Here is a 27,242-nt window from a genome sequence, read left to right as displayed (position 1 = left end):
TGTGCACACCTGAGTACAGACCTCCACACCAATGCCACAGCTTCTCTGCTCATCACTGGACCCCCCCCACCCCGAGGGGCAAGGAATGAATCATCACTCAACACTCTGTCTCAGATTCTGACACCTATAAATCAGGAACAGTGTCTCTGAACTGCTGTGAGGATTAAAACAATTAATAAGCTAATTAACATGATCCTTGTCACATACCCCACAAATTGATGTCATTAACAGTACCAGATTCAAATGTGTCAAGATGGCTTTGACGACTTTGCTGTCCAGAACCGTGTAGGGCCAGCGGGCAAGGCACACCCAAAGGGCAGCTTTCTCCTGGGGTGGAGGTGCAGGTTCACTGACAGCAAAGGTGACTGAGGACTGCAAAGGTTGACGGTGCACTTGCTTCCTGGTCCATCTTCCGGGAAACCTCAAGCCTCCTCTTGCTCTTTGCACCACAGCAAAAAACACCAGCTGCAGAGCCATCTCAGAGCTCAGCGCCACGCCTGTGGCTGACTGTGGGGACAGCTGACACAAGCTGACCTGCAACTGCCATGCAGGCTCTCGGGTCACAAAAAGAGGAGATCCAAGCGAATTCCCCAAAGCCAAGGCCGGGGGGGCAGAGGCACAGAACCATATAAGCTCTTGCAAGGCGTAATTTGGGGGGGGGAGGGATTTGGTGGATAGACAATATTATTTCTGTCACTTTCTTAAGTCTTCATCTAAAAACTTTTAAAGTCGTCAGAGATCACCATCAGGGTGAAAGAGGAGCCAGTCACAGGGATTCCCAGAGCTGGGTTCTAAGACTCTTGATCCTATTCCATCAATCCACCGAGCGGCGTCAGCACTCACACAGATCCACGTGGATTACATACCCGAGTTTCACAGTGAAATGAACCAAGTGAAAGGAAGGCAGCAGAAGAGTCACCTCAGGCAAAGGGAGACGGTCCCTGTCCTCCTCCTCCAACAGCATGCAGGCCAGCTGGTGGCCGGGTCCTCCCTCTGTGCCTCCCACAGTCCAGCCCGGCTGAACTTCCACCTCCTCTTCTGTGAACTGGGGCAATAACCAAGTGAGGGGCCAAGGGAAGCCCTGGGACAAGAGCCTCCATTCTTCAACCAGATTTCACGTTGTTTTCATATTCCATTTGATCTTTTTAAAACATCTAAACATACATTCTTTTAAATTTTTTATAAAATGGTAACCTCACAACTATTACTTTTCCCCAGGAAAAATTCAATCCCTGCAACCTCAATTAAAGTAAAAGTATAAGATATAAAATTTAGAGATCACAAAATAAAGATATCATGAATAAATAAATGTAAGGATATGGTACAATCAAGAGAGAAAATCGTTCCACTGGGGGGAGAAATCACCACATCTGGTCTGGTCCATTGTGGAAGTCAATGGAAGCACCCCCACCCCACACCCCTACCAGCCCCATGACACAGCCCAAGGGACGAAGCCTCCATCTGAGTCATAGCAAAACCCATGATGCTGCTACAGGCAAAACCTCAGACCTCAGACGGGGGCAGAGGCCGGCAGGGCACCGTTACAGACCCAAAGCAGCTCCCTCCAGACAGACCCCACACTGCAGTCCCAACACTGACGGAGACTGTCATCACAGACAGGCCCATCAAGGAGGCCTTAAGGATAAATGAGGTCACAGGGTGGGGCCTGATCCAACCTAACTGTGTCCTTGTGAGAGTCCAGGATCCACACCAGGAAAAAGCCACCTGGTAAGAAGCCACCACGGTAAGAAGGTGCTATCCTCAAACCAAGGAGAGAGGCCCTGGAAAAGCCAAGCCCGCTGCACCTTGACCAGGGACTTGTGGCCTCCAGAACTGTGAGAAATACGTCCTGTGGTCTGAGCCCCCGTGTGCGGCGACAGGCTGCTGCAGCCGCCCAAGAGACTCACGTGGACACCAGCTCCGCCAGCGCCCCACGACCTCCCTGGCCAGTCTTCATGTGGCTCCCTCTACCCTGCAGGATGAGAACGCTGCTACCTGCCCTGTCCATGGCTGACCTTGGGGTAACCGAATTAGGAAAGTTCAGTTCCACGCAGTGGGTGGCTGATGGAGGAGCCCACATGCTCCCTGACAGTAGGCAGCCGCCCCCCAACTTCCAGAAGATCTGAGGCCACGTAAGGGAGCCAAATGAATCCAGTCCACACATCTGTCCACTTGCTAAACACCTGTCCCCTTAACTCCACGTGTGATGTAAGGCCAGGGGCACAAGTCAAGAAGTAACATAGGCTCAGCCCTGCAGGGCCTGAGATGCAGGGAAGTCAGCTGCCACACACCAGGTCTGACTGGGACACAGTGCCCATCTAAGTGAATTCACTTCCTCTGAATTCAGGTAGTTGGAAACTGAGGCTCAGCACTGAGCCACTTCTCCAAAGGCATGTGGCCAAGAAGAAGCTTCATTCCACTGTGAAAAGTGACACTAGGGCCCCAACCAGCAGCTACACAAGGAAGCACACACCCACCACCAGGGACTTCAGGTCAAAGCTCCCGGGTCTGAGAGCAGGGACAGGGCAGCATCCGTTCGACAGTCCACACATCTGTTGGAAAGTGCAGTAAGACACTCAGGAAAGGCACTCGATCCACAAACATTTACTGGGCACTTATTACTGCCAAGTACTCATGGGAAAGGGGCGCCACATACCAGAGGGGTGGGAGAGCAGGCTGTGACCAAAATGCCTGGGACGAAAAGGGAGAGTGCCGAGGTGGAGCCAGGGGAGGCAGCACACCAGGGCCACGTGGCAAAGTCCAGGGCGGAAGCAAGCACCCACACCTGGGCAGAGGCAGCTCTCACCTGCCACCACCTGAACGGGCACTGAGGGCCGCACACTCGGCCCAGCAAAGCCTCTACTTCCAGCAGACCTTCTAAGTCCTTCCTGTCACATGGCTACACCCACTGGGAAAACCGTCTCACACCTGGGATCCCATCTCCTCGGCAGGCGAAGGCAGGAGGATTCCAAGTTCAAGGCCAGCCTGTACGACTTAACAAGACCACGTCTCAAATAAATTCATTCATAGGGCTGGGGACATAGCTCAGTGGTAGAGCACCCCTGGGTTCAATTCCCAGGGCCATGAGAAAAGAAAGAAAAAGCACCCCATTTCCATTAGGACCCCAGAGCCACCACCACCCTCCTGCATCTTCCCGGCTTTCAGTGCACTTCATTCTCATCCTGAATATTCACAAGGACTAATTCCAAATGTTTGAAGGATCTTATTAGTTCGCATATACTGGCACAATATGTCAAAAGTCACCAATGCCGGGACTGGGGTTGCGGCTCAGTGGTAGAGTGGATGGGAGCCACTAGGTTTGATTCTCAGCACCGCATGTAAATAAGTAAAATAAAGGTCCATTGACAACTTAAAAAAAATATATATATATATATATATATATAAAAATGTGTGTGTGTAAAAGTCGGGCTGGGGTTGTGGCTCAGTGATACAGCACTCACCTACCATGCATGAGGCACTGGGTTCAATCCTCAGCACCACATAAAAATAAAATAAAGATATTGTGTCCACCTACAACTAAAAAATAAATATTAAAAAAAAATAAAAGTCACCAAAGCACACATCACCCTCTCCCCCCGACACATACACACACTCTCTTTTAAATACTGCAAAATGTCTGGCTCAAGAACAACCAGATGTCTTTGTGCAGAAACACAAGAAAACACTGAACCTGGGTAGATGCACAAAATGATACCCCCCTCATGATGAAAGCCCCCCTGTCCACAGGACGGCCATGAGCCTTCCCCACCACTGGGGGCCCACACTGCTCCCACCTGCTCAGCACCTACACACCTGTCTTTGGAAGAACCCTCTTCTCTCTGCTGCTTTCCTGCTCTAGCTGTCAATCAAGGCCACCTGCCCTCTCCAGGCAAGCAGCAGCAGAGTCCAAGCCCATGGGACATTATCCAGGAAAGCCAAAGGGTGCCATAAAGACACAGGAACTTGGGCCTGAGTCCCCTTGGTCCCAGGGTTCAGTCCATCCCAGGGCCCCACCCACATCCTTCTGATCAATTCCATGTCTGCTTGAGTTACCCAGAAGGAGACTCTAATGAGCCCATCCATGGACACAAACAGCCCCCAGCCGGAAGAGTAAACAAACTCTGACAACTTTAAAAGTCAAGGACCACATGCTTATGACAAAGATTATCTGAATTTAAGAACCCTTTTTTTCCTCCTAGTGGTAGCTTCCAAAGACTCCCCAAATAGCAGCCTCATAACCTCAATGGCCTGAGTACAGGGCCTCACCAATTGGTCATCATGGCTGTGGCCTCTTCCTGGAAAATGTGAGTCCCTGAACATCTGAATGGAGCATCCAGCTGCTACACGCCGAGTTGTTCACAGGAAGAAGACCCGGAGGCCAGAGCTGCCCTCCTCCCTCCTGCAGTCGAGCTCCGTGGAACACTCAACACACCTGGTCCTGGGAGCAATACTGGGACTTGGCCCAGGACCACAGTCCCTGGCCACCCGAGCCCATGTAGGAAGACACATGTGCCCACTGAGACCAAAGTGCCACATGGGGAAGGAGGCCCAGCTCTGGAGCCACCATCAGGAGCCACTTGCACGACCTTGGAGAAGTAGCAGCTCCGGAGCAGGGCTGAAGAGGTGACTGTCAGGCCCACCGAGAGGCAGGGCCCAGATGACCCAGAGCCCCTCATAGAGCTCAGAGCCGAGTCCAAGGCACATCAGGAGCCAGCCAGGGACCAGAACACGTGGTGCCAGCACCATCTGCAGTGACAGCGCCTGCAGGCAGCAGGCAAGACGGGGCTGGAGCGCAGGCAGGCGGTCGCAAAGCCCTGGGTGCCGGGCCCGGCAACCCCACTTCCCTTCACTTATCCCGTGACTTATTCTGAAAAGGGTGAGGCCGAAGAATGTCAACTTCATTCTGAGAGCCCTGGTGAGCTCTGCACAGGCCTGGGCAGGGCAAGGCCTGGCCAGATTTCTACTTTGGGATCTATTTATGGGTGAAGCAAGCTGTCGCACCACCTCCAAGGAGAAGGCATCCGTCTGTGCAGCCACACTGCACACACCACGTGGGGCTGGCTGACTCACCTGTGCTTAGTCACAAACATAAACACAAGCTTGTGAAACACACAACCAGGAGGGCTGCCGTGACCCATCTCACAGGGTCCTGGGGTCAGCAAGCTAAACCACGAAAGCCACAAACCCGCCATGTCAGGAAAGCCCACCACGTGCAAGGAGGGTGAGTGCGGTACAGATGACCTTGGGCCTCTGGTTTCTAAAGCCAAAGGAGGATCCAAACTCCAGGCAAACCTGACAGCACCTCAGGATCAGGGCTTCTCAGCCCGTCAGGCGCGAGGCTGTGGTCGGCTGTCCCCTGAGAAGACGTGTTCCAGGACCCAGTTCACTCGTTCCTCTTCATGCCATAACACCTGCACTGGGAGACCCCAGAGACATGGTGGTCTGCCGCACACTGCCATGAACAGAAGAGGGGCCCCCGACCTGCACGCCAGCACACAGCACTCAGAGCACCCTCCCGAGCCCCACGGTGGAGAGGTAAGAAAATGAACCATGATCCAGTTTTTCATTTCCTGGTCTTACACCTCTGGGATGATCTTATATCGAAAGCGAGCTAGAAAAGCCACATTTGAACTAAAAAGTCAGCAATGGGACCAGCAAAACTGCAAACTAGACTGTCTGAACAGTGACCAGGACTGACATGAAACGACCCAAGGAATGACTAGACCAGGACGGCCCATCTTGCAAGCTCTGCCCACAGGAACTCACCTCCACGTGGGCAGAAGGGCCCAGCCGGGCAGGAGCCCTGGCTCTCACAAAGGCCCGCTGGTTAACACCCAAGCTCACAAGACTGATCCTTTCAGTCATGTGTCTCAATATCCTGGAGAGGAAGGTAAAGGCAGGTTCTCCAGCTGGTGCAAAGGTCACCCGCTCACAAGGCACAAAGGGGCCGCTGGGCAGGAGCTGGCAGGAAGGAGAACCAGGAAGGCCACGGTTGGCCAGCAGCTGCACACACCATGGAGAGTCCTACTGGGGAAGGGAGGTGGAAATCAGGGAGGAGGCGCACAGGTTATTTTCTTGCTCTTATGTAAATAAAACCAGTGTTTCCCAGCTCAGGTTATTCTCCAGAGTGAAAACAAAGTCCAGCTCAACAGGGTACAGTCAGCTCTGCAGCACTCTGCCAACACAGCGTCACCCAAGGAGCGACCACTGATGCAGCCGGGACCCCAGCCACCATTCCCACACACCAAACCCCATCACAAGCACTTCTGGGGAAAGCTCAGAGGACCAAAAGCCACAATTTGGGAAATTATACAGGTTTTCTCCCCACCCTGTAAGAGAACTGCCCAGAAAATGTGAATAGTTGAAAAGATCTACATATGCAAGTTCCCAGGAGGAGCGAGGGATGCCCAGCTCAGCCGAGGCTGAAAATCACAAGTTTGTTAAGAACTGTCCTGCACTCACTGGTGCCAGGTGTCAGCCCTGAGCAGCCAGTGGACCGTGCCTACTGGGGCAACTGGAGGAGGCAGGAGAGGGGGCTGCATCCCACAGAGAAGGTTTTCTAGAAAATGCAGGGGACCAGGAGTCCTGGTAGCTCACGCCTCCCTGGCGGCCCTCCCGTGCGCCTGGAGGGGACCTGGGGAGGAAGGGGCTCAGTTCCTCTAGGCGCTCAGGGCACCTGCCTCCTAGAATACGCCAGCATCTCCCTGAAGCAGAAGAGAGTGAGCCCTGGTGGGCACAGGGCTGGGTGCTGCAGCGCAGAGGCCGCGAGAGCAGACAGGTTCCCCGCCTGCAAAGGTGGCGAATCTAGGCTGTCCTGCAGGATGGCCCTGGCCTCTGCCCACCATACACCAGGGGCAACCCCCCTCAGAGCTGTGACAAAACAAAAGTATCTCCAGAGGCTGCCAGATGTCCTCTGTGAGATGGGGGCGTGGCTTTACCACCCCACACCCTCAGCTGAAAACAGCTCTTAGCCAAACACTCCCCCTGCAGGCTGGGAAACTGAGTCACACAGAGAGGTTCTCCCTAGGGCTTTCTGACCTCTGAAGCAGGCACTGTCTTCCTGGCTTTTCCATGCTGCCCCTGGCCCTCCTTGGCCTCACCCACCCAGCAGTACAAGACGCCTCTCGGCCCCTGAGACCAGCCAATCCTCTCCCAGCACCACGGTGGTCACCAGTCATTGCTAGGAACCTGCTGAACCTAAACCAAAGCAGAGACTCCAGTCCACTGCTGGTGAGGGTGTAAACCTCAACCACTGTTCAAGAAATCCACTCAGCAGTTTTCTTAAAAAGTAAACAAAGAAAGTCGGGCACATGCCTGTAATCCCAGCTACCTGGGAGGCTGAGGCAGGAGGATTGCAAGTTTGAGGCCAGCCTCACAGTTTAGCAGGACCCATGATGGCACCAAGAGCATGAAGGAACCCACACTAAGGAGCATCACTCGGTAATAGCTGTTGGATGGATCTAGCATCTCCTTGCTGTGAGTGAAGCCAGACAGAAGGGGTCCTGTACTGCATGATCTCACTTTTATTTAATTTTGCAAAATGCGAACTAATCCACAGTGACAGAAAGCAGATACGTGCAAACAGACAGAGCAGGAGGAGGGTGGCTGCAAGGGACCTGAAGAGGCAGGGGTGATGGGCACACTCTGTGCTGTGAGTATGTATATCTGTCAAGGCTCATCAAACTGTGAGCTTTCGATAATCGGAGTTTACCTGACACAAATCACACCACTAAAGTCATGGGGAAAACTAGGTAAGTGCAGAAACAGCATCGCAGCTGCAGAATCTACACGCTCTGATGGTATCAGCCAGCAACTGGTATCAGCCATGTTCACGCCATCTTCCGGGGAGTCCTGCATGGACAAGACCATCAGGACCCTCTGCATCCGGCCACTTCCAACTTGGCCACCTTTCTTTGTGTGAGGTCAGGCACATCATTTTGATTTCAGGGCACAGATTTCTTTCTTTTATGCTAATTATAGCTGAGAGGAAACACAACCTCTGTTTATACACATATAGAGTTAACTGCTTGCTAGCATCTTTAATATCGACATGTCACAGAATCCACGCAGCTTAGATTCAAGAAGGTATTTTCTACCGACTAGGATTAAAGGTGCTGCAGTTTTTTCTGAATCCGGGTGAATTTTCAGAGGCAGGCTGTTTGGAAATCCCCCTCCTCCCAGACTGTGGAACCTGCCATCGCAGGGAGCCAGGCTGTCACTGTGCTGCCTCCTGCCATCAGAACCGTCCCTCAGCATCCCAGCTGCCACCACACCCCAGCAACAGAGTAAGAAAAGTGAACAAGAAGCTGCTCGTTCCTTTAAAACCTCACAAGTGAAGACAGTGTGTGCACGTGGGTTCCAAATCACAAACCAAACCCTGCAGGAAAGCTGCAGACAGCAGCGAATTCCAAGTCCTCCCGCAGACTCGGGCTGAGCGGACGGGGCTCCTGTTTGCTTTTCTACAACGTAAAAATTGTGGGTGGCTGGGCCAGTGCTGAGTTGAGATCCTTCCTCTGCTGCTTCAGGAATGGGGTGACCGGGGCCAGGCTTCACCTCCCTGGGCTGCTGGCTGCTGACCTGCAGAATGGGGCTTCCACCACCTCTGTCCTGGGGTGACCAGGATGAAGTGTGTCCACCCTTGACACAGGGTCCTGTAGACAGCACTCAATAGATGGTTACCATGGGTCTAAGAAGCAAGGGGAAGGGATGGAAAGAGAAGGGAGGCTCAGGAAGCCTCTAATAGAAATTTCTGGAATCCAGAGCAGGAGCAGCTGTTGGAGACACCTGCAGGCAAGGGTGTTGTTTACCAAACCGTTCTTGCTGCCCATGGGGCCAGTCCCCTACGCCCTGCCAGCCCTCCACTACAGGCCTCCCCTGACTCAAGCTCTCTTCCTACACAAGAATGCAGAATTCTGAATGGAACCTCTGGGGAGGGCGGGCATGGCCCAGGTCCAGTGCTGGGCCACATGACCACTTGGTAACTGTCTGCCTGTGGATGGCAGGACAGGTGCAGGGCAGTGTCTCCTACCAGAGCTTTGCAGTATCGCAGCTCACCTAGAAAGATGGCCATTCATGGCTGCAAAACCATCCCCCAGGAACAGGGCCCATGTCCTCAGGAAGGGTCTGTCCTGCATGACAGCTATCATCTGTCCACAGGCTTCAGGGAGGCAGAATCTCCCTGGTGGTCCCAGCTCCCTCCAGGCCCAGAGTGGAGTTGGAACGGCTTGAGTGCAGTCAGAGACCGAGGCACGGCAGAGGATGGAGAGAAGAGCAGACAGAAGAGCAAACAGGCTGGGGTCTCTGAGGTGTGCGCTGTCCCTCGTCCTCGCTGCCACCCAGCCTCGTTCCTCCTCACGACTGTGCGCTGTATGTAGAGGAGCGAGGAGCAGGAACCCGGGCTGAGGAACACGATGTGAGCCCAGTGGCCGGAGCCTCGGCACCCATGCAGGCAGGCACAGCTTCTGAGGCTCCGAACCAGGAACGCTCATGACGTCCTGTTCTCAAACCCAGGGAGACTCTTGCCAGCACTCAGGTGTCTAAAGAAAATTCCTGGGTCTGTGTCCAGAAAGCTCCCCTAAAAGACAACATCCAAGTCATGGTGGCTTAAATGATATTTAAAAAAAAAAAAAAAAAACAAATATATGCTGTAACTCAAGCTTTAAAAGCCCAGTTCCTGAATCTAATGGGAAATGGGCCAGAGTGATGGTGGCTGAGGAGGATGGATCTTCTGAACTCTCAGCTCTGGGACAGTTCACTGCGACTGGCTCTGCAGGGTGTCCTCCTACTGAACTCCCAGGCATGGCTGCTGCTGCACCCATGTGAGGTGGCCGCAGGATGGAGGACGCTGTCCTCTGATTCCTGAAGGCCAAATCCCAGCCAAGGTGGTCTGAACAGCCTTTATCCCTGTACCACCCATGGGCACCTGCCAGAGCTGCCCCAGCGGGCTCTGGGAGCACACAGGCAGGACAGGTATGCCCTGCCCTTGGAGGAAAGAGCTTTGCAGCAGATCCACGCAGCACAGCGTGTGTCAGCTCCCAGGCTTGGGGAGAGGAAATGGGACTGAACAGGGAGGCTGCTAGGCGGGGGCCACAATGCTCCGCCTGGGGAGGAGGAGAGGCCCTGTCATTCTGGGAGAGGGAGAACTGTTGCTGAAATCATCCGATGGTACCGGTCGTCTGTCACTCCTCCCACATGGTGCGGGAGTGAGGCTGGAGCCTCCTCTACAACTCCACCAGCAGCATGAGGTGCCGGCTCAGCAGCTAAGCTTTTCCACTAGAAAGGGGACCATGAGAAAGCAAGAGGAGCATGCAGGAGAGGGGACCCTTGAGGTACCCACCATGCAGAGCCTGAACCCCTGTTGTGATTAAAGAGGTGACAGCTAAAGTGCAGCTGGCAGAGATGCCCCTCAGTTAAAAGCCATGTTGGACTCTGAAGGGACACAATGCAAATTAACAGCTGCACCCTGGCTAGAGACTCACACTCAGCCTCAGTCAGGGAAACATGGGGTCCACACCAAAGCAGCTTCACGTCCAAACTTCCCCACCTGGACAGCACAGCCTGGGTACACTGCTTGAGGTCCCCAGGAAGTGCACTGTGATGTGCAGAGACCCGGAGCAGTCGGTGCCAGTCAGCACGGCCAATCAGTTCCCCAGGACGGCACAACCATCCTCAGGCAGAATGGGAGCCCTGGGGGTGAGACTGAGGGCTCCTAGGCAGCTGTGAGGCCAGCACCAGCTCTTGCACCACCCCAAGTCTGGGAAGCAGGAACTGGAATCTCATTAGGCTCCCCATTAACACTGCAATTAGCAATGCAGAGACAGAGGTCAGCCCCAATTTTGGAGGCTGATCCTGTAAAATTCATGACCAGAGAAGAGATCAGGAGGTGTTCACACCAGCCCTGCACATGCACTCACACAGGTCCCTGGCTCCACTTGCAGGACTCACAGGAGCTCATTACAATGATAAGCACACACATCCTTACCGGGCCACAGGGGCCACCTAGCGAAGTCTGAGGCCAGGCATCCTGGCCATGTCTGCGACCATCCTGGAGAGGTTCCTACAGACCCAGTGCACATGCCGAGGCATCCCAGTGAGGCCTTCTGTGCATGCGCGGTACCTGAGACACAGAAGCACCACACTAGTTACAGGCCCTGCACATCACACGTACACACAACCTGCCTCCCTCCTTTCTAGACATTACCCTGTTGAATGGAATTCCACTATGTTTTTAGGGGAAGAGGATTCAAGGCAAAACAGCTTAAAAAATACCAGGACTACAGGGCCGCCCTTCACCATACCAGGGCCCAAGTTCAGGAACTAAGGAGTAATGGATGGTACTGGCAGTCACTTCATAGCCAAAAGGACCCCTAAGACCAAAGTGCACCCTCTGAAATTGCAGCCCAGAGGGACAAGCAGTTTTCCCCAAGGGTCTATGGTGGGGCATATGGTAGGGCAGGAGCCTGAGAGCCCCCCAGCCTGCCCCTTCTGTCACCTAGAAGCCAAACTGAACCACCTAGGGTGGGAAGGGACAGAAGTTCATTCTGCTTCCAGTAATCACAGACCAACAAGAAAACATCTCATTCCACAGTAGTACCTCCACCGCTCCTAACACAACGACCTAGGGCACAGGCTTTGGGCCCACCCCGCGGCAAAACCACCAAGGCCCAAGTGAGAGGCTGCCCTCCCAAGCACGCACACTTGGGCCAAGAAAATCAAGCCAGGCATCTCCTTGGGTTCCCCTGCAAACTGAATCAAGGTTGAGGTGATCAAAGCCGTCCTTCACGGTGCCAGTTAAACCCGAGTTCCCTGAAGAGTGAGGCCTCTCACTCCACCCACACCTAAGGAGCAGCCTGCCTCAAGGGACCCGCTCCTGGAACCTGATGCCACAACCCTCGGTTGCCCTGGCTCGAGAACCCTTCAAACGTCAAGGCAGAACCAGGAGGCACTCGACAGCCAGCACTCACAAAACGACCCTCTGGGTGGGCAGAGAGGGACATGACATGACAAGCAGGCTCAAGGTGGCAGGCACACGGCTCACTCTGCACATTCTTCTAACTGTGTGTCTGAAATCAGTCTCCTTTAGCGGGAAACCATTTGACCACAGGGATCTCAGGCCTATGTGAGCGGGCATGCCTCCCCGGGCAGACCAGGAGGGGCTGGAAAAGGTCTGCGGGGGGTGAGGCCTGCCCTGGGCAGACCAGGAGGGGCTGGAAAAGGTCTGCGGGGGGTGAGGCCTGCCCTGGGCAGACCAGGAGGGGCTGGAAAAGGTCTGCGGGGGCTCTGGAGCTCTGGAGGCTCTGGAGGGCAAACTCAGAACAGCCCCCAGCCCCAACAGCACAGAGCACCCAATGTCCTGCAGCGCGTGGAGGGGGTGCCCGAGCTTCCCGGGTGAGCAGGTGTGCTCCACCCAGGGCTCTCTCCGGCCAGGCCACCCACAGACTGAAAAGGCTGACTGTGCCCCTGCAGCCTGCGTTCCGTCAGAAGGAGGTTCAGGTCCAGGAGAAACAGCTGGGCTCCAGGTCCCAGCCCCAGTCCCACACGGGTTTCAGTAGAAGCAGGGCAGCTGTGGCCCCAGGCTGAGCCCAGCTCACATACAGCTTTTTTCCCGCTGGGCGTCCCCATGCCAGTGGCACCCAGGGACCCTCACCGTTGGGGGAACCCTCGAGATCTAGACCATCAGCAGAGAGAAACACTCTTTATTCTCCAGCATAAAATGGCCAGTAAGGTAAGAGTGAAACCTCTGTGAGCAGCTGCCCTTGGCGGGCGAGGGCTGCAGGCCTGCCTTGCCGAGTTGCCAAGCCCCCTACTGTGGGCCAGGGCATGGTGCTGGCCCCACAGTCACAGCTTCCCACCTTCTGAGCTCGACAGGGCTTCCTCCTGGAGCGCTTGCTCTCTCCACTGCCCACCGTCCACTGTTCTCGCCCACTACACACCAGCCAGAAGCAAGTACCTGCCCTGTCTTTCCTGGCAAAGGGCCTCTATGGTCCAAACGCCTGGTTCTACAATTCTATAAAGCCATGATGTGAAAAAATACACGTATGCACGTGGCTAGGACATGTGAGTCAAGCACCATGCGGCACGTGTTCTGCACATCTGGCCAGGAGACCACCTGGCCCTATAAGCAGGACCTCAGGGGCCATCGCCATCCAGGGTCTGCACAGAGAATCTCAATCGTGTAAGTCCCCTTACCCGGGCTGACTCAGTCAGTCCCTAGAGATGGATCCAAACTAGTCACCCTCACCAGAGACCGACTATCGAGCCGGCACCGCAGAGAGGAGGAAGCTGCAGTTCTGCCCCAGACGTGCCCGCCTGCCACCCGCTGCCTGCTCTCCCTCCATTCTCATAAAAGCCCGAACGGTTCCTGGTGCTGAACTCCACTGCCACCCTCCACCACCTCGCAGCCACCGCCATTCCCGTCCTGCTGGGCCGCAGTGAGCATGGCCGCAGGCCCCTCTGCGGGTATGGCGGGGGGAGGTCGTCCACAGTGCCACTGCCCAGTGACAGTCAGTACTGGCTGGCAGCCTGTCCTTGGAAGTTCTCAAGGCCCTCCCCACAGCCCTGGCCAATCCTCCTCAGGAGAAGAGATTCTGCTCTGGGTGCTCAGCTCCCGCTATCCCAGAAGCCCATCCTCACCTGACTCGCTCCTGAGGCCTCCCTGTCCTCCGCCCCTCTGGCTAGCCCCACCCCAAGACTGCCCCGCACTGCCCATGTGGTGGCTCAGCTCTTGTTGCTGTCACCTCCTGGGCCAGCGGTGAGGGTCCTGAGAGAAAGGCTACTGCCCTACCTGCCTGCCCCACCAAGGAGAGGTGGCGCTCCACCCTCTGCAGGGCCGCGGCAAACCTGCCTACGAGCCTCACTTTAGCCACTTCCCACACCAAACCAAGTGGGCACAAGCGTGGCCTGCCCACCACCGTCCCTCAAAATCAATATTTGTCTTTGCCCAGGGACACGCAGAGCCCTGATCCAGGGCCTGCCAGGGCTTCCAGGGTTGGCCTCCATCAGCACTGGCCCGAAGGGGGGGATGGGCAGTCCCAAGACACAGCGCAAACCAAGAAAACCACTTGGAGAATCAGAGCTGGCAACGCTGTCCTTCTCTCCTTTTGTGTCTTCCTTGTAATTGTACAAACAACACAAACTGGACTTGCTGATGTGTGACTGTTAAGACCACAAAGAGCTGGGGCCCTGCTGCACAAGGAGTCTCCTTTCAGCAGAGGACAAGCGCGTATCAGAGGATCAAGCTGATCATGCCTTGGAAGGGCTGGGCAGAGCCAAGGAGCTGGACACAATGTAAAGCCAGGACTTCCTGGGGAGGGTCCCACACAGCGTCATTCACAGAGCTGGTCATCCATCTAACAGGGAAGAAGGAGTCAGGGATGACCCTAAAGTTCAGGACCTAAGACAGGCCCAGAGCTTTGTTCATGGGCCAAGGAATGAAGGGTGAAAGCCTGAAGCAGGAGTCACACCATGACCTGGGGCCACCGGTGGCATCCTGAGCACCAGGTCCAGCTCAGGGAGAGAGAGAAGCCAGACTGGGCAGCTTCTGCCCAACCTGGACCTGACAGAAATGAGGACGTGGGCACCAAGCGACACATCCCGGAGTGCGTCAGGCACTGGTTGTAACAGTCCAAACCAGGAAACCACCCATGGGTTTCCAGACCCACGAAGAAGGTGACTGTCCAACCTCTCACCTCCAACCTTCGGCTGAGCTTCACCTGGGCCACCAGCATCTGTCTCCTGATCTGGGCGCAGTGCAAAAACTGCCTCTTTCCTTGGGCCTCTCTGCACTACGGGAAAGGAAAGGGCTCTCCAAAACGAGGGAATGTGGTCTCAATCCCACCAGCCCCAACCCAAACTCCAAATGACACAGGGTCCTTCGAGGGCCGACTCATCAGTGCTAAGACCAGCATCAGATGGTAGCAGGAAGGTTCAGCAATGCCAGGTGGGCAGAGGCTGCTGACAGCATCCTCCCTGGAGAACACACGACTTCTCCCCCAACGGCGCGAAGTCCAGGGCTGAGGCTGTTTCCCAACCAGCTTCCCTTTCATTATAAAGCCTATCAAGTGGTCACTGATGATACCAAATCAAGATGAAGGCCATCGACACAGAGACCATAGCCCCGCTGCCCCCAGCTCAGTGGCAGAGCTCTTGCCCAGCCCAGGGGAGGATGGAACCCAGAGCTGGGTTCCATCCCCAACACCAACTTAAAGGAAAAAGGGAAAACACTCACGAAACTAAAGTAGGTGGGGCTGGAGTTGTGGCTCAGTGATAGAGCGCTTGCCTAGCATGCATGAGGCACTGGGTTCAATCCCCGGCAACACATAAAAATAAGAACTAATAAAATAAAGGTATTGCTCCACCTACAACCAAAAAATATTTTAAAAAGCTAAAGTAGGTGTTGTTATTTGTTCCAAGTATTCATTTAAAAAATTTTCTTCAAGTTTCAACACCGTAAGAATGAAAATATTAAGTAAAACCAAATCCAATGCATTAAAACTAAATTCTCCTAAAGGGCTGCTCTCCCTTTAAGTCTATTATCTGAGAATGCAGTGACAGTAAAGGCCAGCATCCCACGCTGGAAATCAACACAGTTCTATTTTCTATTGAATGTTGACATTTCTAAGACCAAACATAAATCGTTTGTGAACATGGCCGGTAATTATTTGGAATTCTTCTCCCAGAACCATGAAAAGTGTTTCCCATCCTCTAAAAGAGAAAAAGAAAGACAGAGAGAGAGAGAGAGAGAGAGAGAGAGAGAGAGAGAGAGAGAAGCAGCAGCTTCTAACCAGGATGCTAATGACAACCAGCCGGCATGAGCCGTTTTAGGGATGAGACAGTTGCTTGTGTGGAAACACTGTACAAATACTCCAACACTGCAGCCCAAAAAAGACAAGCCCCATCAAACAGCGGGAGAAGTGTGAAATTTGCAAATGAGCCCCTGGTTAAACAAAAACACCAATCTGTTCCCAGAGAGCTCAGGGTGGCCACCTGTTCGGGACTGGTGGAGTGCTGATCACCAAGGGAAAAAACAATACCACAGGGATGACAGCCCCTCTCGCCTGGTCCCCACCCTCGGGCCTATATTTAGTCTGCTCTCTATGGAAAATGTCCTGACCTTGCACACAAACAAGCTATTTGGCTGGTTATTCAAAGGATCCATTAACAACCTCTTCTGCACCACGTGGTACTTCTCTTTCTCTTTCCCTCCCCACTGCAGACGTGACCAAGAAACCCCCTCTGGCATTGGTCAGTTGTAAGCACAGAGCACTGGAAGACGAAGGGATCAGACCCAAAACACAATGCTGGCCTGCCCCACATGGGGCACCTCTGCCTAGCAGGCAAGGCACGTGCCCACGTGCGAGCTGTCCACGCTGCAGAATGGAAACCAAAACTCCCTCCCAGGCCCTCAGAGGCACCGGAAGGCCAGGGCTCCTATGGCGCACACAAAGCCTTGCCCAGACAAAAATAACAGATGCTGCGAAGATTAGAGATTAACATCTGTAGAGTGCACTTTGTTTCTTAGAGAAAGGTACTTAACAAAGGGAAGGAATTATGTAGCTAAGCACAGATCAGAACCCCAAACCCTGGATTTTAAAAATAACTAAGCCTTATCCGGCTTTGCCAGACTCAATCACTTAAGCTAAGGACACAAAGATTCTGGAGCACTGGGAAGGGAACAGGGAAGGGGCACTGGTCTGTTCCACTGTTGAGAAACATGAGACAAAACCAAAGCAGTAGCTGAAAAAAAAAAAAAGCCACAGTGAGACTCACAAACTATAAACACCTGCAGGGTATCGGGAAGGGGAACTCACAAAACAAGGGAGTAGTCACAACAAAGCAAAAGTCTGGCTTGGACACAAACAGAACCGGGGCAACAAGGCCACGGGTTTTGCTCTAAAGGTTCCTGGGCTGCTGAAGCCACCCCCATCACCTCCCACAGGCGCCTCCTCAGCCCCTCTGACAGCTGATAACACAGGGCTCCCCTCTTACAGCCAGATTATCATAATAACTGAATATGGAAGGACTGCATCTAAATATGCAGAGGATTACAGGAAAAATCAACACTCCCAAAAGACAGAAAGGAAAACCCACTGAACCACTGCGGGGGGAGGGGGGGGGGGGGCGGCACAGGAAGACAGCTGGTTCCACCTCCCCTGGAGGGTCTGGCACAGGTCTGAGCTCCAGCTGACCACAGCCCAGGAACTCAGCACCTCCCAAGGAACATGCCTTCTCTTCTGTCAGCACTTGGAAGTCGGACCTGAAACCATAAATCCCTCCTCCATCCACTACCTCTAACCTCAGTGACACAGGGAACTCCCTGAGCCCTGCTGTCTTCATGGTAACTGCAGGGAAGACTGCCAGGGAACCCTTGCCCTGAGTGTGAGTGCCCCGTGCAAGAGTGAGTGCCGGCCCAGGGAAGGTGCCCAGCCAGTGGGGGCATCCTCCCCTCCACAGCAAGGCTTCACAAAGCCCTCCCTCGCATCCACATCTGAGACCACTGTTGTTCGAGTGCTGTGAGTGCTGCATTATGTTCAGCAATGCAGGCTGTCCTTTGATTGTCCCTCTCGGTGACACTGATTCTGTCTGAAATCCTCTCCATCCAGCATAAAGCAACATCAAACTTTTGTAGACTATTGATCTAAAAAAGTTACAACATTTAACAAGCAGATCTTTTTCTTCCCCTACCTACGCTAAAGAAAATTTCATTGTCACCCCAAATGCCACATGACATTTCACTTCCAAGCCAATTGAGCAAATCCAAAAGGCACCAGCCCTAACTTCTGTGCCCTGAGGACGGGTTTCAAAATGCCCTCACTTCTGTAGGAGGACAGACACTGCTCACGCCACCAAGGAGCAAAAGGACCCACATTTCAAAGAAAACACTAGCTCACTGGCAAGTAAGCCAGTCAAGGAACACCCCTGCATATTGTCAACTCAACCAGTGAGGACAGAAAAATGAGCAAGACCTGACTTCTGCACTAACAGAGCTCCCAGTCCTACAAGCTAGATGGTGAGGAGGTGAGCCAAAGAGGACTGGGGACGCAAAGCAAGAGGACCTCAACTCTAATGAGGTGAAGCCAACTATGGGTGACACAGACAGGGCCTACTAGGATGTGCGGCAGGAAAGAAGTATCTCAGAACATGTCCCTGTGCCACATCTAAGAGCATGAAGCTGAACTCCCAAGGGACACCTAGGTTACTCAGGACCTCAGAGAGCACAGTTGTGAGCAAGCCGCAAGGTTCCCCCAGAAGCAACTAACAGCCAACAGAGCATTGTTTTTATGAAAGAGGTGCAACCTGCAACCTCTGATTCCACGTGAAATACTAGCAACTTGGCAGAGAGTGACAAAGAAAAACAACACTCTCCATGGCAGGAAGAAGAAATGTGTTTCCCTAAACATAACACCTGTGACAACCAACCAAATAAATTTCTATATAAAACAAACTCTTACAAAAAACCTTGCTGCAACAAGCGACATGTTCAGGGAACATGATCCTTGGGGTTATTAGGGGCGTTCTCAAACCCTTCATCAAGGGTCAAGGCTGCACAAGCTTGGGATGTTATGCACAGACAGCTGTGGGAACTATGAACAGCAGGCGCTCCATTCCCAGCTCAGCAGACACCAGACACCAGCACTGAAGTTACAGGGTGGCCAAGGAAGGGCTCAAGATGCAAGTCAAACACGCAGCCAGTGCTCTGCAGGGAACAGATGCTCAATGACACACTGTACCACAGGCTTCGGTGGACCCTCTGCCCCTATCGTCCCAGGTCCCCTGAATGCTGGGGCTCAGGCACTACTACGAAGCCCTGACCCCTGTGAGATGCTCTTCAAGGCAGTTCTCCTGCCACAGGCTGGGCCAGGCCAGGCGGGTGCATGGGTGTTGCTGACGGGCCACGCAGGAAGGGTAGAGGCAATGCTGTCAACCAGGCCCTCGACTTCAGAGCACAGCCGAGTTTCCCAGCAGCATCCGGGAACCTGGGAAGTATAGGGCCCTGGCTGGATGAGCCACTGGACTGTCACCTGCTCCAACATGCAACCGCCAACAGAGGCGTAAAACAGCAACAAACTTTACTTAACAAGAAAGGCACTTGACTCATCTCCCCAACCCTATCCACCCACCTCAGACAGGGAGACCTAGACAAGTGGCTCAAACTTGAGGCCAGGCGGGTCCCAGGCACACTTCTAGGCATGGTGGCAGGAAAGGCTCAGGAGATGACAGCTGCATGCCAAAATCTGATCAGCTAAATGTGAAAATGATCAGCAACGGGGCCTTCAACTCTAGGAGCTTGTGGGATATAGATTCTCAAGGTAGGAAATAAGGATTAAAGAAAACACTTCTCTTCTGACAGATTAATGTTTTAAAACAAGAAAGAGGTCAAAAGCCTGTGTATTCCACACCTGCAAACAGGATTACTGACCTATTTTTACTTGGGAATCTTGGTGAGCTCTTTCCGCTAAAATGTATTAAATTCAGTCCACAGTTAGGTTTTCCAATCAGACCCATTTCAACTGTCTTTGATACATGCACTAGCTAAAGTATTCCCTTTCACAGGGAAGCATGCCTCAGGCCCACCACAGAAATTCCTGAAGACACCAGAAAGCTGGAAATTTTTAAATAAATTAGTGCAAAGCCAAATGCTGACCAACAAGAGGAATTATATCTTCAAGTGTTTTTCAGAACTTCAAAAAGGGCTCATGTTATGGTAATCAAAAAGCTTTGTACAATTGGGGTCAAGTGGCACACGTCTGCAATCCCAGCTACACCGGAGGCTAAGGCAGGAGGGCCGAAAGTCCAAGGCCATAGCCAGACCCTGGCTCAAAATAAAAACTACAGAAAGGGGCTAGGATGTAGCTCAGTGGTACAGCACCCCTGGGTTCAATCCCCAGTACAAAAAAAAAAAACAAAAAAAACTTTATATATAGAACCCAATTGTGTACATTTAGACAGGAAAAAAGACTAACTGGATCTCCTTTAAAATTAAGAGATTTCCCTTTTGCAGGACAAGTGATTTTTAAATCGTTTGCTATGGTATGCATATACTTTCCTGGTTGGAAATGGTTATACTTTAAAACTCAAAAAGATTTACACTTTGCTGCTGTACCATAAAACCTCAAGGTTCACCTGCAGGCAGGGGCTAATATGGTATGTCTCCAGGGCTGGGGTCCACTGCAGTCTCTGTGGTGCTCTGGGTACCCACTCAGTTTCAGTTCCTCCAGGCATGTGCCTCTGAATCCCCTGCAGCAGTGCCCTGACTCTGTATACACATAACTGTATCTACATAGCTCTCTTCTCTCCCAAAAATGCTGTCCTGCCACAATTAAGCAACCCTCTCAACTTCCAAAACAGCAACGAAGTATACACTTAAGTCCCTCCCACATCCTAAAATTGAAAGAGAGAGGAGAACATCTCACTATAACCAACAAGCCTAGATTAAATCAGAAAGGGCAGGGAGAGGTCCTCAAAGAGCTCTGTTTGGGGTGGCCAGAGCCCTAGGCCCCAAATGATCCCTTGGTTCACACCAGACTTAGAACTGCCTCTGTCAATCAAGGGTCATCACTCCTCCCAGAACCTCCATGCTGCTTTACAAAACCTGGATAAGGAAGCTGGCCATCTCTCTCTCAGGGTTGGCACCAACAGGGAGATCACGAATGCCAGCACATTTGTGCTAAGTTCTATACAAATGAACAGTGGCACCATTGTTGATAAGATCAGAGGCATACCTGACTGCTTCTTAACCTCACTAAATTAACTACAGCCATGGCACAATATGGACAGTCCCACCTCTAATAGAAAAATAACAGCATTATCAAAGCCCCAAACAGAATCTATCCATTAATTGTGAGCCTTATTAATTGACAATATTTCCAGCCAAGAAGGAATCTAAATCTCCTATTGTACAGGAAGGCAACAAGCTATCAAAAAACCATCATTTCAGAATCACATAGGAGGAAAAAGGGAAGGAGACGGGAAGAGAAAAGAAAACTGCAACTGAATCCTCTTGCTAGAAAGTCCAACTGCTGAGAACCCAGAGAGCGGCTTCAGAAATGGGAAAAGGAGAAGGACTGAAAGGGGGTGAGTCATGCTCAGCTGGAGGCCTTCCTGCTCACTGCAGCCAGGTGCACTCAATGCCTCACCCCAGCTTTCCATGTGCTTCAGCAAACTTCTGCAAACGCATCCAGAAGGTAAAGAAGAGGCACCTGAAATAAGCACCGTGCACCTTCCACCGCTACCCAAACACACCCAGACCTCAAGTTCTGGAGGAACCCATCTGTAACATCTCTCAATCCACCAGATGGGTGCGGGTACCAGGATCTCCTGCCACAAGCCTAGAGACACACAGGGGTCCTGCCTCTTTAAGAGTCTAGAAGCACCTTAAGTTGCCAACAGGGCAGCCAGGGGCACTCAGGGACAAAAGGTGCACTCAGAAGCACGCCTCCTAAGGCTGGAGCCAGCTAGGACCCTTCTGTGAAATCATCCAGTCTCCTACGGATACAGTCAGCCAGCCATGGGATGGGGTTCAAATTTTTGAGGCTGCCAAATGCCAAGAGGATCAGCCACACAAAATCCACCTTCTCCACCTAACAAAGTTCCAAACCAAAACACTCTGGGGTTAGCAGTCCAGAATGCACAGTGCCAAAACAGAGTCCTCCTGAGGGCCACGGCTTCTCACTCCCAAAAGGCAGGGAATTGGGTAATGGTCGCACCTGCTTCCCAACACACTCCTACCAGAAGGAAGCTCCCCATGTTCTACAACAGAGGTCTTACAGCCTCTGGGCAGGACACTCTGCAGCACTGACAGGGCACCCTGTAAGCCTTTTACTATCAGTGACCAACAGCAATGAGAGAGGACAGACCACTGATGGACTGTGGCTGAGACATAGCTCCAGGGTTACCTATATGCCACCTGCTCCCCCAGGTGAGTCTTGGCAGGACCAAAGGAACAAAGCAAGGAAACAATCCAGAAGCCCAGTAGCAGAGAAATGAGAGCCACTGGCAGTTCAGAGGGAACACAAACCCAGAAAAGGCAGACTGCTTCCTGCTGCCACCTCACTTGCAGGACTACTGCCCTGCCTGACAGGCAAGGGAAGGTGAGAGTGTTCTATCCAGCCCCTTCCCTCTCCACTGGCTTACAATCTACAGCATCCTCCACTTATTTCCCCCCTCCCAGTGCCAGAAGTGTCAAAGTGAGAGCCTCAATAACCTGGCCTCCTACAGTGCTCTTCTGATTTGATCCAGGACTTGTGATATAAAACACACTAGGGAAGCCAACATTTACACAGGGCAGGTGAGGTGGACCTGCACGTGGACAGGCTGCTGCCTGGTCTGGATTTCTGCACGGGCTAAGTTTGACGGCCTTCCTTCCCAGAAATCCCAAAATGTGCAGACACGGGGCCGTGGGAGCACCACAGCACCTCAACAAGATAGCCGGGCCAGCATCCTATCTTCAACGTTCTCCTGGACTCTCAGGCCTGGCCCGGTAACCTATCACTGGTCGGGTGGCGCCAACCCCTCCAGTTGCCCCCAGGCGTCTGGCTGAGTCGGGACACTCTGGCGGCCCAGGACGCGGGGCACCGAGCCACTTTCTCACAGGAGAGACTCTATTGTCCATTATCAAATTAACGCTGATGATCCATCTTCCCTGGCAGGCTCACGGCGCACCCGGCCTTGCAGGGCAAGAAGCACCGCAGTGCTCCCTCGGCGGGGCAGCCGCGTGCCTTGGCCCCGCGCGAGTGTACACACGCACGCACACACGCGCGCGCACACCCCCGGCGAGCCGGGGGCGCCCGCTCCCCCGTGCTTTCCAGAAGCCCCGGTGGGCCTGGCCCTCACCTTCGATAGCGATGACGTGCTCCCGGATCTGGTTCTGCAGCACCGGCTCCTCCACGCGCTCCAAAAGCTCATAGATGGAATAGATGTTCGGGTGGACCGATTCGAAGCGCTGGATCTCGGCCCGGATGGCAGCCGAGTTGGCCAGCTGCTGCTGGTAGTTCATGGTGCAGGCGCCGCGCCCGGAGCCGCGCGCCCCCCGCCGCCGCCGCCCCGCTCCCCGGGGCCCGCGGGCCGCCGAGCCCGGGGCGCCGCAGCCCCGGGGGAGCCCGGCCCGCCGGCGGCGGGCGGAGGAAGCGCGAGAAGAAAGGCGCAAGCAGAGCAGGCGCGGGGTCGGCCCGTAGGCTCAGTTCATGGCCGGGACGCGCAGCCGGCGAGCGAGCGGGCCCCCGCGTCCCGGTCAGCGGGCCGTCCGGGGGGAGCGCGCCCCCATGGAGCGCGCCGCGTCAGGCGCGGCCAGCCCCGGAGGAGGCTCGATCGGGCGCCTTCCTGCGCCGCAGCCGCTTCCACTCCTAGACGCTGCCCCGCCGAGCAGCCATTAAAGCCCAGGCAGCCGCCGCGCTCCGAGCGCCGGGGCCGAGGGCCGGCCCCGGGCAGTGGCCGCGCCGCTCCGGGCGCCCGGCCGCGGCGTGGGTCCGTGCGCTGCGTGCTGCGCTGCCGGGCGCACCGGGGCCCCAGCGTCGAACCCACCGTGCGCCGCCCGCCGAGCCGGACCAAGCCGCAGGCGCCGTGCAAGCCGCGGAGCCCGCTCCGAGCACCGCCCGCCGCCTGCCCGGCCAGCCCCCTCCCCGGCACGCAGGGCCCCGGCCCACGTCGGCCCCGCCCCCGCCCGCGCCCCGCCTGCGCCCCGCCCGCGCGCTCGCCGCCCTCCGGCCGCCGCCGCTGCGTCCTCCGCGGCGCTTCCCAGCGCGCCGGATCCCCGGGAATTGCGCCAGGCCCCGCCCTGCGCTGCCTCTGGGCTTCCTGGGACTTGTAGTCCGCACGGTGTTGGCGCCCCCCCCCCACCTCCCCCGGGACCGCGCACAGGGGGTGCGCACCGCGATCGCGGCCTCGCGCGCGGGCGGGCAGGCGCGCGGTGGCGCGGAATCCTCCAGTCCCCTGGACCTGCGCGGCCAGCTGCTGTCCGGGCCCTCTCGGCTGGCCCGAGCTGCCGGTGCTGGAGGAACTAAGAGAGCCCGCCCGCGCTTTTGTTTGTTTCCAAGCGACTGGCCCAAGGAGCTGTGTCCCAGGACGTCCCTCGGTTGACAGTCCCCTCTTCTATTTAACTTTCTACCTCCTTTTCTGAACGCCTCACGAGTGCTTCCTCTTAAGCGAATTCTCTCCCCAAAGGCGAAAAAAACCCTGATCCCATTCGGCGTGTGGGTCTACACTCCACGAGTGAACTTAAGTTTAAGCAGGGGTGTGAGATGAGACGAAATACCACGGAGGTTTCCTAGGCATCCTCTTCCACTGAAAAAGCATTTTAATTGTGTTCTGTGTCTCCATCGGCAGCCTCCTGCGTGCCGCCTGCTCGGCGGGGCTCCCTAATCCTTACCGGTTTACCCCACCTCAATCCCAAATTAAGTGCAGCCCCCGGACCTGCCGAGCTGGACCGCATTGCAGTAGCTGCCCCAACGTGCAGAGGGATAGTCCCGCAGGCTTAAAGCGAATGGGAGTTGCAGTTTTGCGGAAGTACCAGGACCGCAGGCCCCTAGGCTGGGCACCGCGGCTGAGTTCTGCCCCAGCCGTCCGTGGTCTTGTCGGGGCCCCACCCTGTGTAAAGCCTCCTGTGCCTGCTGACAGTGGCCTGAGCACACTCGTATCCAGACTCAGGTTAATCTCCCTGGGTTCCATGATGTCCCAGACAGATGTACTGACTCTTTTTAGCCCTCTGGGACTGCACCCATGCCTTCCTTGCCCCCGCCCTTCAGCAGAGCCCCTGGATCCCTCTGTGATACGCCTCTGATTGAACCAAGGAGGAGGCCAGTGGCTTCCTTTTACTATTAGCAATGATCCATGGCTCCCCACCTCCAGGTGGCTGGGGTAGTCCCTCACCAGGCTTCCTACTGCATTTCTGGCTTCTCAGTCCTTTTTGTGGTCTATTTTTACTTCTCTGACCTCTAAATATGGAGGGCACTAGGACTCCTTTCTATTTATGTGATCTCCCCTGTCTTATGGCTCTAATGTCCCACTAATGAACCTCAGATTTTTACCTCAGTCCAAGACCTTGCCCCCACATAAATCCATATCTACCTACCTCCTCATCTTCTCTTGGATGCCCAACTGTCAGATCTAATCCAGCTCATCTCAAGGTGAACTCCTGCCTCCCCTCCCCTGCTCCTTTGGAAAACCTCCATCTGAGTCAGGGGCGCTTGAGGCCTGCATTGCCAGGTGAAGGATCTGCAGCCACCTTTTGTGCCTCTTGTTCTCACATATCCCAAAGTGTCAGCTCCACCTTCCAGATATCTGTAATCCCACACCTGCCCAACACCCTGCTAAGGCCATGGTCTATCCAACCCCTAGGTTATTTCTAGGTAATTGATCTAGCAATTGTTTTCCCTGATTCTTACCTCTCCCCATCTGTTCTCAAGAAGATAGCATTGGTGAACCTCACTAAACCCAAGTGAGGGCCCATCATGCCTCTCCTCAAAACCCTCCAATGACCCTCTTTCCATCAGGCCTCCAAAGCCCTCTAGGCTTGAGCGCCTATCAAGATCTGAGCAGGGTCTCAGCTTTCCCCCGCCTTGTAAGCTAACAAGGTGGCCTGCCACAATTTCAAAGATGCTGACAGAAGGCAAAAGACTCTCAGGTTGGAACCAAAGGACTTTATTATTTATAACAGTAGCAACAGTCATAGTATTAGCATTTTTGTGTGCCAGATTACTGAGTTCTGGGTCTTACAGGGTGATTAAGGGACCCTGTGGAGCCTGTACTCGTAGTCAATTGCCCGATAGAAGAGGAACCCTGGGCTTAGAGTGGACACATCTTCCATAGGAGTACTCAGCATGTCTGCCCTTCACTCCTGAGGGAGAGACTATCTTCATGATGGTGGACAAGAAGCCCGTCTGCCCTTGACATGACAGGGGACACTCTGTCTCCCAAAGTTGTCTGCTCTGCAGCATCCTTGGGGGGACAGTCCAGAGCAAAGGTGGCCACTGGCTCTGCTCACAGATGTGCAAAAGTACAAGACACCAATGAAGGATGGTGGCCCACAGCACCCTGGTACCTGTGTGGTCTGCTCAGACCACTGCAACACAGTGCTGCCGACTGTTCCACTTAACAGAAATGCATTCTCTCACAGTTCTGGAGGCTGGAACCCCACGATCAAGGTGTTGGCAGGGTTGGCTTCTCCTGAGGACTCTCTCCTTGGCTGTAGACGGCATCTTCTCACTGCAGCCTCACAGAGGTTTCCCTCTGTGCATGTCTGTGTCCTAGTGTCCTCTCCTTACAGGAACACTGGTCATATTGACCTCATTTTAGTTTAATCCCCTCTTTAAAGACCCTGTCTCCAAATACAGTCACATTCTGAGTTCTCAGAGGTCAGGACTTCTACAAATGAATTTCAGGGGGTGCAATTCAGCCCATGACAGTGCCTGCATTGGCAGAGCATCTCTGGTGGCTCCCTGTCCTCTCCTCGACAGCCACACCCTCTTGCACACCAGGCACCCTGCCATCTCAGGTTCATCATCGCCAATCCCTGTCAGGAGTGCTCTCCCAGCAGCTTCGCCAGCCCCGTCACTTCCTTCTTGTGCCTACCCCACACGCTTCGCAAGACCCTCTCCGACACCTTTTCTAAGACAGCCTCCTTGCTGTGGTGGAAGGAATCATGGTCCCTAATGGTCCCATATCTTAATCCTTGAAAACCACAAATGTGTTACCTGCAATGAAATAAGGGCTCCGCAGCTGTTCTTAAGTTAAGGCTCTTGAGTGGGAGACATTATCCAGGATCACCCAGGTGGACCTGACATCTCCACAAGGGTCCTTGTAAGAGGCCAGCGTCAGGGAAGGAGATGTGAAGACAGATGCAAGGGAGGGGGTGGAGAGAGCCTGGAGGAGGCTGCTCTGCAGGCCTTGAGGATGGAGGAAGAAGGGAAGGTACCCTCTAGAAGGAAAGGTAAGAGGACAAATTTTTTCCCAGAGGTTCCAGAAAGAACACAGCCCTGTGGACCCTTTGGGGACTTCTGCCCTTCAGGACAGTTAGAAATCGTGCTTACATGGTTTAAACCACAGAAGCTGTGCCGATTTGCTGTAACAGCAACAGGAAACGAATGCACTAGTTTGTTTTTTTCCCAGCACTCATCCCTGCTGACCCAGGTAGGCTTTACTCATTTGTCTTGAGTTTACTCTGTGCTCCTACTAGAACAGAAGCTCCAGGAGGGCCAGGGCTCTGCTTTGCTCTGCGTTCTGTCCTCAGCCCTATGACAGTGCTTGGCACA

At 54.1% G+C, this 27,242-nt stretch overlaps 1 protein-coding gene across 4 annotated transcripts in view; it reads right to left on the bottom strand.

Moving 5' to 3' along the window:
- The window catches only part of AGAP1 (ArfGAP with GTPase domain, ankyrin repeat and PH domain 1), a 496,078-nt gene extending 472,452 nt beyond the window's left edge, over positions 1 to 23,626 (bottom strand). For 3 of the 4 annotated variants that reach the window (XM_081261162.1, XM_081261161.1, XM_081261163.1), the window contains exon 1: positions 22,831 to 23,626. In XM_081261162.1, the coding sequence (XP_081117288.1) occupies positions 22,831 to 22,993 (163 nt within the window). In that variant the 5' untranslated portion in view covers positions 22,994 to 23,626. The remainder of the gene's footprint in view (positions 1 to 22,830) is intronic. The other variant, XM_081261164.1, reaches the window with a different exon arrangement.
- Positions 23,627 to 27,242: the final 3,616 nt, after the last annotated feature.

The sequence above is a fragment of the Spermophilus citellus genome, assembly GCF_964194105.1.
Source record: "Spermophilus citellus genome assembly, chromosome: 11".
Lineage (NCBI taxonomy): Eukaryota > Metazoa > Chordata > Mammalia > Rodentia > Sciuridae > Spermophilus > Spermophilus citellus.
The sequence above is the reverse complement of the archived record's forward strand: the minus strand, read 5'-3'. Positions and strand labels throughout refer to the sequence as shown.